The sequence below is a fragment of the Lagopus muta genome, chromosome 5 (assembly GCF_023343835.1).
Source record: "Lagopus muta isolate bLagMut1 chromosome 5, bLagMut1 primary, whole genome shotgun sequence".
Taxonomy (NCBI): domain Eukaryota; kingdom Metazoa; phylum Chordata; class Aves; order Galliformes; family Phasianidae; genus Lagopus; species Lagopus muta.
The window spans coordinates 15,970,544-15,983,155 of record NC_064437.1 but is presented as its reverse complement, the minus strand read 5'-3'; the positions used below and the strand labels follow the sequence as shown (position 1 = coordinate 15,983,155).

The window sequence follows — 12,612 nt, the reverse complement described above, 5'->3', positions numbered from 1 at the left end:
TTTTTTTAAAGTAGTAGAATAACCATTTTGTACACCACTGGAAGGAAAAGCCTTGCCACAGTCACAACCAGCTTCTGGCATTGAGTCTGCCACACATATCAAACACTCAAAACATGATCCTTCTGCTAACGGTGTTCAGATTTTCTATGCTTTAAAGCACGTACAGTTCTTTTGAAATAGAGCAACACATCATTTTATTCCCACAACGCCTTCTTCCAATGGGAATGTTTGTAACTTAGAGTCCTAACAAGCTTTTTAAGAAAAAAAAAGTAAATTGAAAAATGTGATGCGGAGTTAGGAGACAAGTTGTTTAGACACATTCCTCACATTGCTTTCTGGCACTGCTCCCATACAAGACAAGACAAAGTGAGCAAGTACACCAGCAGGGACAATTAGCCAGGAAGGCTCTGAGCACGTCAGCTTTACTACATCCTTGCAATCACTGACATCTTTGAACTATTTAGATTCACAGATACAAGAATAAAGTTTTCCAAGAAACAGTAACTCCATGTCAGTGCAACACAGTTCACAAGAAGGAGCTTTCCAGGCTTGGAGCAGATGTAAACTAGTTAGTAGCTCAAGAAGAGTAGGACTCCACAGAAACATTCACCTAAAATTACATTAGTTTCCAAATGAGGAAATCAATGTAGACAGTACAACAAGTTAAATTATTAATTTTTCAGACCAACAACAAGAGAACACAGCACCAAAACTTCGTAATAAAATATAATTATGATTCTTTGTATTCATCAGGCTTCTCACACTGTATGACCACAGCTTTTAGCATTCATATACATAATTATGTACAAACACTGTTTGGCTGATCCAGCTATTTGGAAAATTGCTTTTGCTGCTCATGCACATTTATATTTAGTGCATGTGGGAGGGGCAAGTGAGGCTTTATGCAACACCACATTAGTGGAATTCCACTAGCGTGGTGACAACTGTAATTACAGAAAGGTTATTTTCTCCTTTTAAGCCCCTCAAACCAGGATTCCATGTTTCTCTGTTTTATAACATCAGTCGGAATTTTGATGCACAAATTTCTAGACAAACTGATCTGCTGAACAAGAGGAAAAAATATTTTTCAATTATTACAATGGTCTAATTAATTCTACTGGTTTTCATTTACTATTATTTAGAGGAGTAAAGAGCTTGATTTAAAACACACAATACAGTCATTTCCACAACAAAACTACACAACATCCTGATTTTTATACTGAAAAAATAATCTGAAACCACAGAATAGATGTTTCATATGAGTGCAACTTATCAACAGCTGTGAAATGTGCACCTGATTTTGTATAATAACTGGAAACTGAGTAGTTGTACTTGTGGAGCATGTTGGCACATCTAGTTAAAGTGACCTACCTGCTACCAAGGAGTTTAGCATGATTCTACCTGCAGAGCTCCTGAAATAACAGAGCTAGCCTTTTTTTTTTTTCCTGGCTGAGATGCACTCTTAGTACAATCAACATATAACTTAAGCCTAAGACCTAAACTGCAATACATTAATTTTTGTACCTCACTAGTTCAAAATAGCTTTACTAGCTGGATTTTCCAAATTATAAACCTATCTTAATGTGCATAAATCACATTTGTACCAATCTGACTTGAATTTAGGCCTCATAACCATGTTTACACTTTCTGATGCTTATGCCATTACCAGTGTTAGAGAGTCACTAGCCATTTATACTAGCTATACAGTACAGCACTTTTCGAAAACCTGCAAATAAAGTTTTGGAATGTATAGTTGAATCAATATTTTTACTATGATTTTTAGTTTGGAAAAAAAAGCATTAAAATTCTGTTTCTCACGCATCTTTACATCTGAAAGACACTGCTGGAATAAAGCAAGCATAATTTCCTACAGTCTATTTGTGATCAAATCAGTGCTCTAAAGCATCTTACAAAGAGGTCCATTTTAGTAACTGTTCTAAGCGTACAAAGTTGCAGAGACTAACAAACACAAATTTATTCCTTAAGAAAATCTGTTAAAAAGGTAATACCACTGTGCTCTTAATTAATTAATCTTAATTAAATGTACAACATAATAATGCCATTTAAAACCATTGGGAAAAGAAACAGAGCTGAAATTAGGTCTTGCAACTCAACATATTTAAAAAAATAAATTTTATTTCTGAAAAATAAAATAAGTGAATATATTAAGACAGTAATCACAAAAACGGTTGGAAAATTAAGTCTGGCTTTTGCACCAGCACAAATACATTCATTGCTTATAAATGTTAGATTAAAATTTCTTCTTATAATGTTGCCAGCAACAGCATTCCAGAGTTAGCGTTGTCAACAGTTTCTTCCTTCATAATTCTCTAACCTAGAACAAAAGAACTGTGATCAGAGCCTCTTTAAAATAATTGAGTTTAGTTTACCATATCTAAATCTTTTTGCATTAAGATATTACTTTTCATTTTGAAGATTACTTTTAACAAATTAAGCCAACTACCTGCAGGTCTCAAGTCCATGGCTTCTTTCTGAAATTCTGCCTCCTGGACTGAAATTATTAATGCACTTGTTTACTGCTCTGTCAACAGAAGCGATTTCCTTTCAAAATAAACTCTGCTTACAAATCTTTCAAAATGTATTAAGTTCCGGGAGATAAGTAGGAAATTATTACACAGCATACTTTGAAAAGAAATATTAACAAAAAATAATTGTACAAAATTTGTACAAGGACTACTGTCTCTTGAAATAAATCCTCTACATAAGGCTCAAGGTTTCACTGTGAACCAGACTGTTAAGATATTAACAATTCAAGTTTCTGGAAACAGAGGAAGTGTTTGCAAAGCTGTATCAACAGCATTGAAGTATTTCTGTCATGTGAAAGGAAAAAAGCCTACAGTTTGTAACGATACGTTAATAAAATTTTACCCAGTTCATGAGTATTTATGAAGTAAACAGAAATAAATACAATAAATAAATTAGGAGTTGTATTTGATGAACCTTTGGGTCCCCTTCCAACTAGGGATATTCTATGATTCCAGGAAATATGGACTATTACAGGGTAGGGTTTTTTTGTTGTTAACTTGTAAGGGTTTGGCTTTTTTCCACCTTTAAAATAGCTTTGCATTCCAAACAATTATTTGGCAGTTGTTTTATTAAAAAAAAGTAAAATAAAAGGAGGGTGATCAACAAAACAATTCTTCTAGTATATAACGCATAGCAGCAGCATTTACAGTAGTCAATACCATGTACTGTAATGATCACCCCAATATTTGGTATCATCACATTAGAATATGGCTCCTGCTTATCATGCATACAAAAGCCATTAACTTGTATCTATTAAATATTAGCTAGATGCTTATTCTTTAAAGGGAATACTGTAAACAGCGTACACTTCTTCAAGTAGCACATAATATACTTATAGCTAATGAATAAAGGACTATTATACTAACTTCTAGTCGTTTTTGTACTATGTATGAGATGTATCTCATCTTTCCCACTGCTTCCTGCATTTTAGAAACACAAATATGCAGACTTTTTTTTCTTGCAAAAAAATAGTTTTTTTTTTAAACAGTAAGCTATAAAACACATCAATGCACATACACTGCTTGGGACTGAAATGACACACCCAAGTCTTAGATGACAACAGAATCATCCTGTAGTCCTTCAATGTCTTTCACATAAGAACAGAAACCCTCTATCATATCTATGAGGTTGGCTAAGATGAACACTTTAGACCTTAAGGACTTAAGTTTACATGCATTGCAGTTATTCCACTTTCCTCCATCATTACTTAAACTAAAAGATAAATATAAAAACGGAACTGGATGATTACAATCACTTTGTTCAATTCTCTTAGTAAAAGAGAATTTGCCTGAGATGTTTTATGTATAACAGGTGGGTAAGTCAGCTTACCTTAACAAGCAATGTTTCACTTGCAGCACGAACCATTTCATCTCTCACCTGAAGCTGTAACTGCAGATTAGTGACATTATCTTGAGCCTCTTCTAACTCTACCTTCACCTGCTGCAACTGTTCACTCAGATGGTAAGAATCAAAGTTCTGGTGTTCTGTTGATATCTGTCTTTTTGCTTGGTCTTTCTCGTGAGCAAGCTTCTCAAGTGTAAGAAATATGAGAAAATCATTGTAAAAATTAAATATTGATTTAGGAAAACATACACTTAACTTTTTTTACTTCTCTTGGTATTACTAATAAAATTTTTATTACTCATTTCAGTAAGAAACTTGGCCACAGAAGATTAATTTGCCGTAACGGTGTTCTGCCATTGTAAATTGCCTCTTTTTTTTTAAATCTTTTAAACGAGGAAAGTAAAATAAAGCACTCTGGGAAGTTGAAGTTAACAACATCTTCACCACAGATTAAAGCAAAAAAATAAAACTTTAACTGAAGAAATCTGTAATTTTGCTATTTTATGAATCTCAAAAGGAGAAGAATGAACAAAGAGAGAAATCAAGGTAACAGACTATCTAACCTGCACTGATATATCCCCCGTATCAGAAAAGTAGTGCATTCAGGGGAAAAAAAACAAATGACAACCCACCCATACCACCTGGCCCCAGCAAAACACACCCACCCACATTGCTTTCCCCAGATCCATCAGGTAACTGAAGTCTTAGAAGTAGCACAAAGTTTTTGTGGAAGATCAGTCAGTCAGTCTGCAATAAAAACGTTTTACTAATGGAGAACATTTTCTTACGTTATGTTTATTCATAGAACATTTTCAAACACGGAAGCAACCCTGTAACATTGAGGATGGAGCTGGAACCTTTGTCATATTTTTTACGCACAATGGTTCTAAAATTTAGTTTTCTATCCACTTAACTAAAATGAAAACAAACTTTAAATTTAATTTCCTTCATCGTAAATCTAAAGGAATACAGCTAGTGTAGGTATATTCACAAAGCTTCACATCTTTCTTGGGCCTCATTTTTCCTTTGCAAAAACAACAGAAGGAATTTTCTGAATGCTAAAGTTATTCTGAATCTAAGAATGAAACAACTCCCTACTTTAATGCAGAATATGGAAAAGGATCCTTGTAACATAGACATCTCCAAGGTTCCTTTTAATTAGAAATAAGCATGTTAATATTTTCAAAAGTCTGAGGGTTTTTGCACTCCAGTGGACAGAATTTTAGAAACTAATGCCCTATGCAAAACTGCTTTTACAAAGCTTGATGTCAAAAGGTGATCAATAAGCCTTATACTGATATAGTAAACCCCTTAATCAGGTGAACTATTGAGATCTACAAGAACTACAACTTCTACCTTGTCCAAAGAACCCAAGTAAAATGGTTTGTTCCCATACCCCCAAAATTTCCTATCACAAAGAATCTCATTAGCATTTTGTGCATCCAGCTTATTCCTTTGGATTTTATTTTTTCCTTCTGACATTTTATTTATGCAACCTTCATCCAGCTCAGAGTTTTACCCAGGAGTACATCTCCAATGAGAAAGACAGAATATATCACAGGAAAATAAGCCTAAGTGCATCATCCTCACTGTGAGAGAAGGAAGAATCTGGTGATATACTGGATTCATTATCTTAGAGCTTAGTCCTTTAATGACAAAAAATACTTTTTTGTCTGGAAAGGATGTGTCTAACCAGTAGCTCTTATAGGCACCTTAAGAATCAGCCTCAGAGTGTTAGAAGGTGGAAATGTTAGTGACGTGTCTGAAGGACAGCAGCAGGCACTGTCTGTTTCGTATCCAGACCTTGACTATCCTGTATCATCTCCGTAACAGAAGTTAATGTGGAAAAGCTGACACTGCTGTTATCTGCAGTTAAAGAACCTTCCTATTCAGCCAGAACACAGTAAGCCTCCCCCCGCTCCACATACATTAAATGCCTTCAGTGATTTCACATATGACTTCTCAGATGTCTCACTCTAGGAAAAGAAATAGACAAATAAAATAATCGAAATGGCAGGAGCTGTTTCAGTTCTGATGTATACATTTACCTGACAAGTGTCTTGTAATGAAGTTATCTCTGCAAAAAGCCTGTTTATCTCAGATTGCATTTGCAGTTGTAGTTGAGCTTCACGAGCTTTGGCAGCACCCAGTTCTTCTGCCAGACGGTTCGCACGAGATTCCTTAAGGACAGAAAGACATAGTATGAATCATGCCTGTATCTGAAAAACACTGTAAAATGCAACACATTATTTATTCTTGAAAAATTATAGGTGATAAGTGAATCAGATTCTCTCTGTTTGATGCAAAGAAGCACAACAAGGTTAACCATTTCTTCTATTTGTTCATATGGAATCAGCAGTGGAACAGGGCCTTAAGTCAAATACAAGGTTATTGAGTAACAGTGATAGAGTCCTTTAAATAGGAGGGATTTTGCTGGTCATTAATTTAGTTACATATTCGAGCAGGAAACTACATAATCTAAAGTATTTCCCAGAAGTAACCCAAACAGGAAATAGATGGCTATTACATTATTTTCTTGTATATTTTAGACAAACAAAAACAACCACCCACAACTGCCTTTTATGAGAACACTTCTAAAGCTTACACAGGACTGCATAGCTGCAGCACTGCATTTCTAGATAATCAAAACTGGTAAAGATAAAACTACATTTGTGCAAATGAATGCTCCTTCCTAACCTAGAGTGCTGTCTGACTGCACTTTTTTTTAATTTTAAATAATTGGTAATAAAAGAGAAGTAGCCATCTTCAGTGAAGACGAACAGCAACTGGGTATGACCTGTGTACTCAAAACAAGACAGACAAGATACCTGTTTTGTGAGTTCTGATTAAGTGTAGGTTCTCTGCAGATACTTAGTTATGGAAATACACCAGCTATTTCCCATTTCTGCTCCATACATAAAAGGAAATATCATCTTCTGGTTAACAGTTTGGTTAACTCTACTAAAAAATAAAAACTGCAACAGCTGCATTTTTAAATCTGGGTTTTTTCTTTGCCTGCCATTACCCAATTACACAGAAGAGATTTTGAAATTTTCTTCTTACAGAAGAGGTGCTACTTAGTGTGAAATCGCAAGGGAAAACAAAACTCAGACATTTTCATGTCAACCATGTCAAACAGAGCTGCAATACGTGTTATAAACTTCAAGCACTAAAGTAAATGCATCCTTTCAAAAAAAAAAATTAAAATGTATATATATATTTTTCCAACAATTAGTTATATTAATAATGAACATATGGAACAAATTCCAATTCTGAATTGAAATGTTAAGTCACCTTCTCTTGGGACAGATAATTTACTTCTTCTAATTCACACGCAAGTCTGTCTGCTTCTCTTTGGGACTGCACAAGCATTTGACGAGCCTCCAGTAGCTCTGAGTGAGTGTGCTGCAGTTGTTCTCGTTCTAGCTTCAATTGCTGACCCAAATCTAATGCTTCCCTGTACTGGTCTCCAATGCAGTTCTCCTGGTTTTTCACTGTCTGTAACAGGTAAATAACTTCAGACCTCAAAGAGCAGAAATACCAAACCATTTACATTCATTCTTCTCTTCCTGAGGGGAAAAAGAAAGCAATAGCAACAACAAAAAACACGAGCCAAACACAAAGCTCCAACATTACTTTCTATGTTTATTGCCTTTAGAATGTTGCAGAGATGTCACACATTATATCTGTGGTCCATCTAAGTTCTGTGTCATCTCTCTCAACAGCCAGTGTAGACATTTAAAATAAAGCTTTAACAAAATTTATTGACAGATACATATATATAGAGAGAGAGAGAGAGAGAGAGAGAAAGAGAAACACATCCATAGAAAGTGTATTTGTAACACATTCACTAATGACTGATTTAATGTCTGAAAGCATGTGTCAGTATAATTCAAATAAAATTTGCTGTCCCCTTTATTTATATGCTTCCATTTAAAATGTAAATACAAACAGAACAACCCTTCCAGTTCCTATGAGCATGCCAGCTCTCAATGTTCTTTGAGGCAATTATTTCCACAAGATAAATACCTAAGATACAAAAAAATCTCATCATACAGCAATTTTTTAATATCATTTCAAAGGAGAGCAGCTCCATACCCAGAACGCCACACCACCAAAGACTGTCAATATTTTGATTTCTTCACAAAGCCAATCATTAACAGTATGCATTAGATTTGTCCTTTTAAAATCCTTAAACTGGCCAGGGAATTAAGATCCTGTAAACACCGGGATATACAATGCAATTACATGGGGAGTGGTAATGACACCTGATTAAACGACACTGTACAGTTCTTGGCAGGCAATGACAGCAATGGCATTAAAAATTTGATAACGGTTTTTAAATGAATTCTACCCAGAAATTTAAAAGGAGAGTTTCACAGGGTTTACAGCCATTCTGTTTATGGAGAAGGGTGATTAACCTTCACTGTTTCTTAAACAGTCACACAGGCAACAGTACTAAGAATTGTGCAATGCACTGTGAGTAACAGCAAGGGGAAAGACAGGTTGAAATCCAAGAAACATTTTACCTTCTCAAGAGCTTCTAGGCTCTGTTGTTGTCTTTCCATTTTCTTCTTCAGCTGATTTATTTCTTGATTTCTCTGGAGCAGTTCAAAGTCTTTTTCACGAAGCTCCTCCTTACAATGCTGGAGTTTGCTCTCTAAGGTCTCAATCTGAACAGAAAATTCAACTGCATTAGAGTAGGTATTTTACTAAACCCAGAACAATTTAGGAAACGTTACAAATCCTGCAGTAACACTGACTTTGTGTTCTTTTTTGATTTCTGATTCATTTTGCCAGTTTTTCTGTATTAGATGAGCAGTTTGGAAATTATCATATTAACTAGAAATAGATTTTCATTTTAATACTAGGAACTCTCTAATACAATTGACAAATATAAATCTAATTATATTGACAAATATAAAATATTTTTGCTGGTACAATATCACAGCATCCTTCCTTCTCCTAAAATATAGCATCAGTTATTCTCTTCTGAGTTTAACCTGACCAGCTTCTGTGTCCCAGGAGCAGATATTCTTATATAATTGACTGCCATTTATTATGTAAACTGTTTTAAAGCAAGAATTACCTGTTTATTACATTCCTTAACTTCTAACTCTGATTTCTCTAAATTGCACTCTAACTGAATTATTTGTTGTTCCATTTCTCCCTTATGTTCACGAACTGTCATATCCAACTGTGCAATCTAGACATAAAAAAGGAAAAAAGGAAATATTTTCAGCTATTATGCAAAATTTAAGCAGCAATACTACAAAATATAGCAAAATTAATTAAACCTATCTTCTGTAGTGTAGAAAAAATATTCTTCTAAACAGTCAATATAAAAATGAATCTCATTTTAAAGCACACACAAAAAAACAGTGAGGTAGCAAAGAGATGACTGAAAAAATGAGGGAAAAAAGTCTATAACAGAATGTTTAGATACACAAAATATAATCAAGTTCTCAGTTTAATCTGAATTTAATTAGTAGCTCATTATATGTACCTGTCATTGTAGGAAGCACAAATTTTGCCAGGGCAGAAAATAAAAAAAGATCCTGTTGCTTCAATGAAGTCTTGGAGCACTTCACAGAGTACTGTGGCAAGAATATATTGGAAAGTCTGACCTCCTTACAGTCTCAGCTCCTCACCCCTCCTACCCCTTCAAATGTTCTTGGATACACAAGCTGTTAGCCCCTGCAAGAACTAGTTATTGGCCTTTAGTTTTCTCATTTATAGTTGACAGAAGAACAGTTTCTCCATAAGGGATACCAAATCCTGAAGTCAAGCCAGAAGACTGAAAACGCTTCATGTCAGCTACAAAAATTTCTTCACAGTAAAGATGCCGTTTCATAGTCAGAGATTTCTTTAGATCTAGAGAAAAGTGCTCCAGTACAAATAAGGAAATGAATCTAAAATCTCGAAGCGCGCTTCAGTGCAGACTTTTGTTCTCTTTTATCAAACATCAAGATGACAACCCATGTCCTGCACCTTTACTACTATCAGAATTATGGGATGGATTTATAATACCAACAGCCTGTGTATCCTTAGGGAAGGCACAATTTGATCTTCCAGTTGCCATAAGGCTTCAGGAATACAGAGCCAGTTTTCAGGTTGATACTGTGGCTAAATTAACAACATAGTCTGGAATGATGGGATAAAGCAATTAAATCTAGCAGTTTTTTTTAATACAAAATAAGAACAATTGTGAGTTACATACTTAAAAGTTATCTGACCTGTGCTGCTCTTTGTTTCAGTTCCCAATTCCTTTCTTTCAATACTTGGTCCATATCAAGCAGCTCTTGTTTTTTGTCTTCAATTTCTCCCTTGCAATACCTGAAATCCATGCATGTTTAACTGCCTAATGCACATTCAGTTATTTAGCTTAAAGTATCCAACTTGAAAACAATCACATCTATTACTTAAAGCTAAGTATCCCTACAAAGTGACTCAACTAACTTAGTAAAAGAGCAAACCCAAATGGAATAACTGGGTTACTTCCCTTTCGCAGATACCTGCCGAATTTCAAGTTTTTAACTGATTACCCAGACAAGGAAACTGGACAATTTCATAGAATCATAGAATAGAATCATAGAATGGCCTGGGTTGAAAAGGACCACAATGATCACGTAGTTTCAGCCCCCTGCTATGCGCAGGGTCACCAACCACCAGACCAGGCTGCCCAGAGCCACATCCAGCCTGGCCTTGAATGCCTCCAGGGACGGGGCATCCACAACCTCCTTGGGCAACCTGTTCCAGTGCGTCACCACCCTCTGTGTGAAAAACTTCCTCCTAATATCCAACCTAAACCTCGTTGTTTTGTCTTAGTTTGAAAACATTTCCCCTTGTCCTGCCACAATCAGCCCACATAAACAGTCATATCCCCTTCTATTTATACGCTCCCCTCAGATACTGGAAAGCCACAATGAGGTCTCCCTGGAGCCTTCTCTTCTCCAAGCTAAACAAGCCCAATTCCCTCAACCTTTTCTTATAAGAGAGGTGTTCCAGCCTTCTGATCAACTGCAGTATATAAGAAAGTCGTTTCCCATAATTAATATAATTTCGTGGCTTTGGAATTAAAAAAAAAAACAACAACAACAAAAAAAACCAAGCACACCACAAATCACCTAGAGATTAGAGAGCTGTTAAGATTTAAGACAACAACCCAAGCTACACACTATTCCTAAACAAATGTTAACATAACTGAATTTTTGTGATTGAAATGATACTAACTTACCTGAGCTCAGCTGTTAGATTGATGATAGCAACCTGTTTCTCCTCCAGAGACAACTGTGCATTCTGTAATGAGTCTTGCAACCCCTGAAGCTGCAGTGAAACGACTTTTAATTCCCCATGTGCATTTTGCAATGCAGATTCTAGTTCCTCTATTTTCTGCAATGCCTCCCTGTGGCAAGTCTCACTTTGAAGCAGTTTATCTTCTAAAGCAGTCACTATTTAACACGCACAAAACAAATCACAAAGTGTTTAATCATGAGTCAAGGCTTTACACAACATCACTGCCTACTAGCACTGGCGGCCTCAATCAGTTTTCAGTATCACTGTTTTAATAGTAAAATCCAGAAAAACAGTGACTTCTGAAGTTAGCTGCCATGAATGTGTGGCCATGTAAGTCCTGACTGTTTGTTCTCTTTTTTTTTTAAAATCAAGATCACGACCTATGATTGATCTGAAATTTGAGTATGTATCTAAAACACCCTAAATCATGAAACACACAACATAGCAACTTAATACACAGTGCTACAAAAAAAAACACAATTGTTGAAAAGAATGGTAAAATTAAGTAGGGGGGAGGATGGTTAGAAAGTTTGTTATTTCCACAAGCTTTCCCATGATTTTTATTTTTTAAACAAGAGATGAATTTTCACAAACAGCATATACCTCTGTCATAATTGTGCTTCTTGTTTGATTACCACATTAAGAATCTGCGTTACCACCATCTGTGGGCAATTTGCTTAGTCATTTCACACAGGATAAAGGTATATCCCACAATAATGAGGCTTTGCAGATGTCCCTTGAAAATAAGCCAATGGGGTTTTGTTTGTCTTTTAATGGAATTCCCAACATAAAAAACACAAGTATGAAAAATCTGCAGAATTATCGTAGTCTGAATCTCCTGTGCTTGATAATACGTACAATGGGGAAACATCAAAGCTAATACACTGCAAAACAGCATGATTAAAGGAAGCCTGAAGAACAGAACAGCTGAATTACCCTCACTTGTCTTTTCACTGAGCTCTGATCGTGCTTCCTTCAAAGTGATGTCCAAATGACTTATTTGCATTGTTTTGTCATCAATGTCTTGTTTTAATTGCACTACTTCTTTTTCCATACCAGTAAGTTCATTCTTATACTCATCCATCTCCAGTGTTTTTTGTCTAAATAAAAGATGCAGCCAGAACAAAATTAACCTTGCGACAACAAAAGCGACATATCTTTATCCTTGAGCTCTGAAAAGACAAATACTTTCACAAACAGTGAATACTGTGGAACCCAGGGGAATTCTGTTAGCAGATATGTCACAGGTATACTACGGATCCAGTCAATTTCATTTGAAGCAGTAAAGTTAAACAAAGTTAAACAAAGTTGGTTATGGAAAGATACTATTGAAATATTATTCTCATCAATTATGCAAATAACAGACCTGTCAGCATCAACATTAAAAAAAAAAGTCAAGAAGGCTTTTTCTGCAATAAAACCAAT

General features: G+C 35.4%; 1 protein-coding gene across 4 annotated transcripts in view; it reads right to left on the bottom strand.

Moving 5' to 3' along the window:
* Window positions 1–38: 38 nt before the first annotated feature.
* CCDC18 (coiled-coil domain containing 18) overlaps window positions 39–12,612 on the bottom strand; it is a 29,185-nt gene continuing 16,611 nt past the window's right edge. For 2 of the 4 annotated variants that reach the window (XM_048944650.1, XM_048944649.1), the window contains exons 20-28: window positions 12,124–12,287; window positions 11,129–11,342; window positions 10,128–10,227; window positions 8,981–9,097; window positions 8,421–8,564; window positions 7,186–7,389; window positions 5,940–6,071; window positions 3,877–4,074; window positions 39–2,335 (exon numbers count right to left, since the gene is read on the bottom strand). In XM_048944650.1, coding sequence (XP_048800607.1) covers window positions 2,321–2,335; window positions 3,877–4,074; window positions 5,940–6,071; window positions 7,186–7,389; window positions 8,421–8,564; window positions 8,981–9,097; window positions 10,128–10,227; window positions 11,129–11,342; window positions 12,124–12,287 — 1,288 coding nt within the window. In that variant the 3' untranslated portion in view covers window positions 39–2,320. Of the gene's footprint in view, window positions 2,336–3,876; window positions 4,075–5,939; window positions 6,072–7,185; window positions 7,461–8,420; window positions 8,565–8,980; window positions 9,098–10,127; window positions 10,228–11,128; window positions 11,343–12,123; window positions 12,288–12,612 lie in introns of those variants that run through there. The other 2 variants (XM_048944651.1, XM_048944652.1) reach the window with 2 other exon arrangements.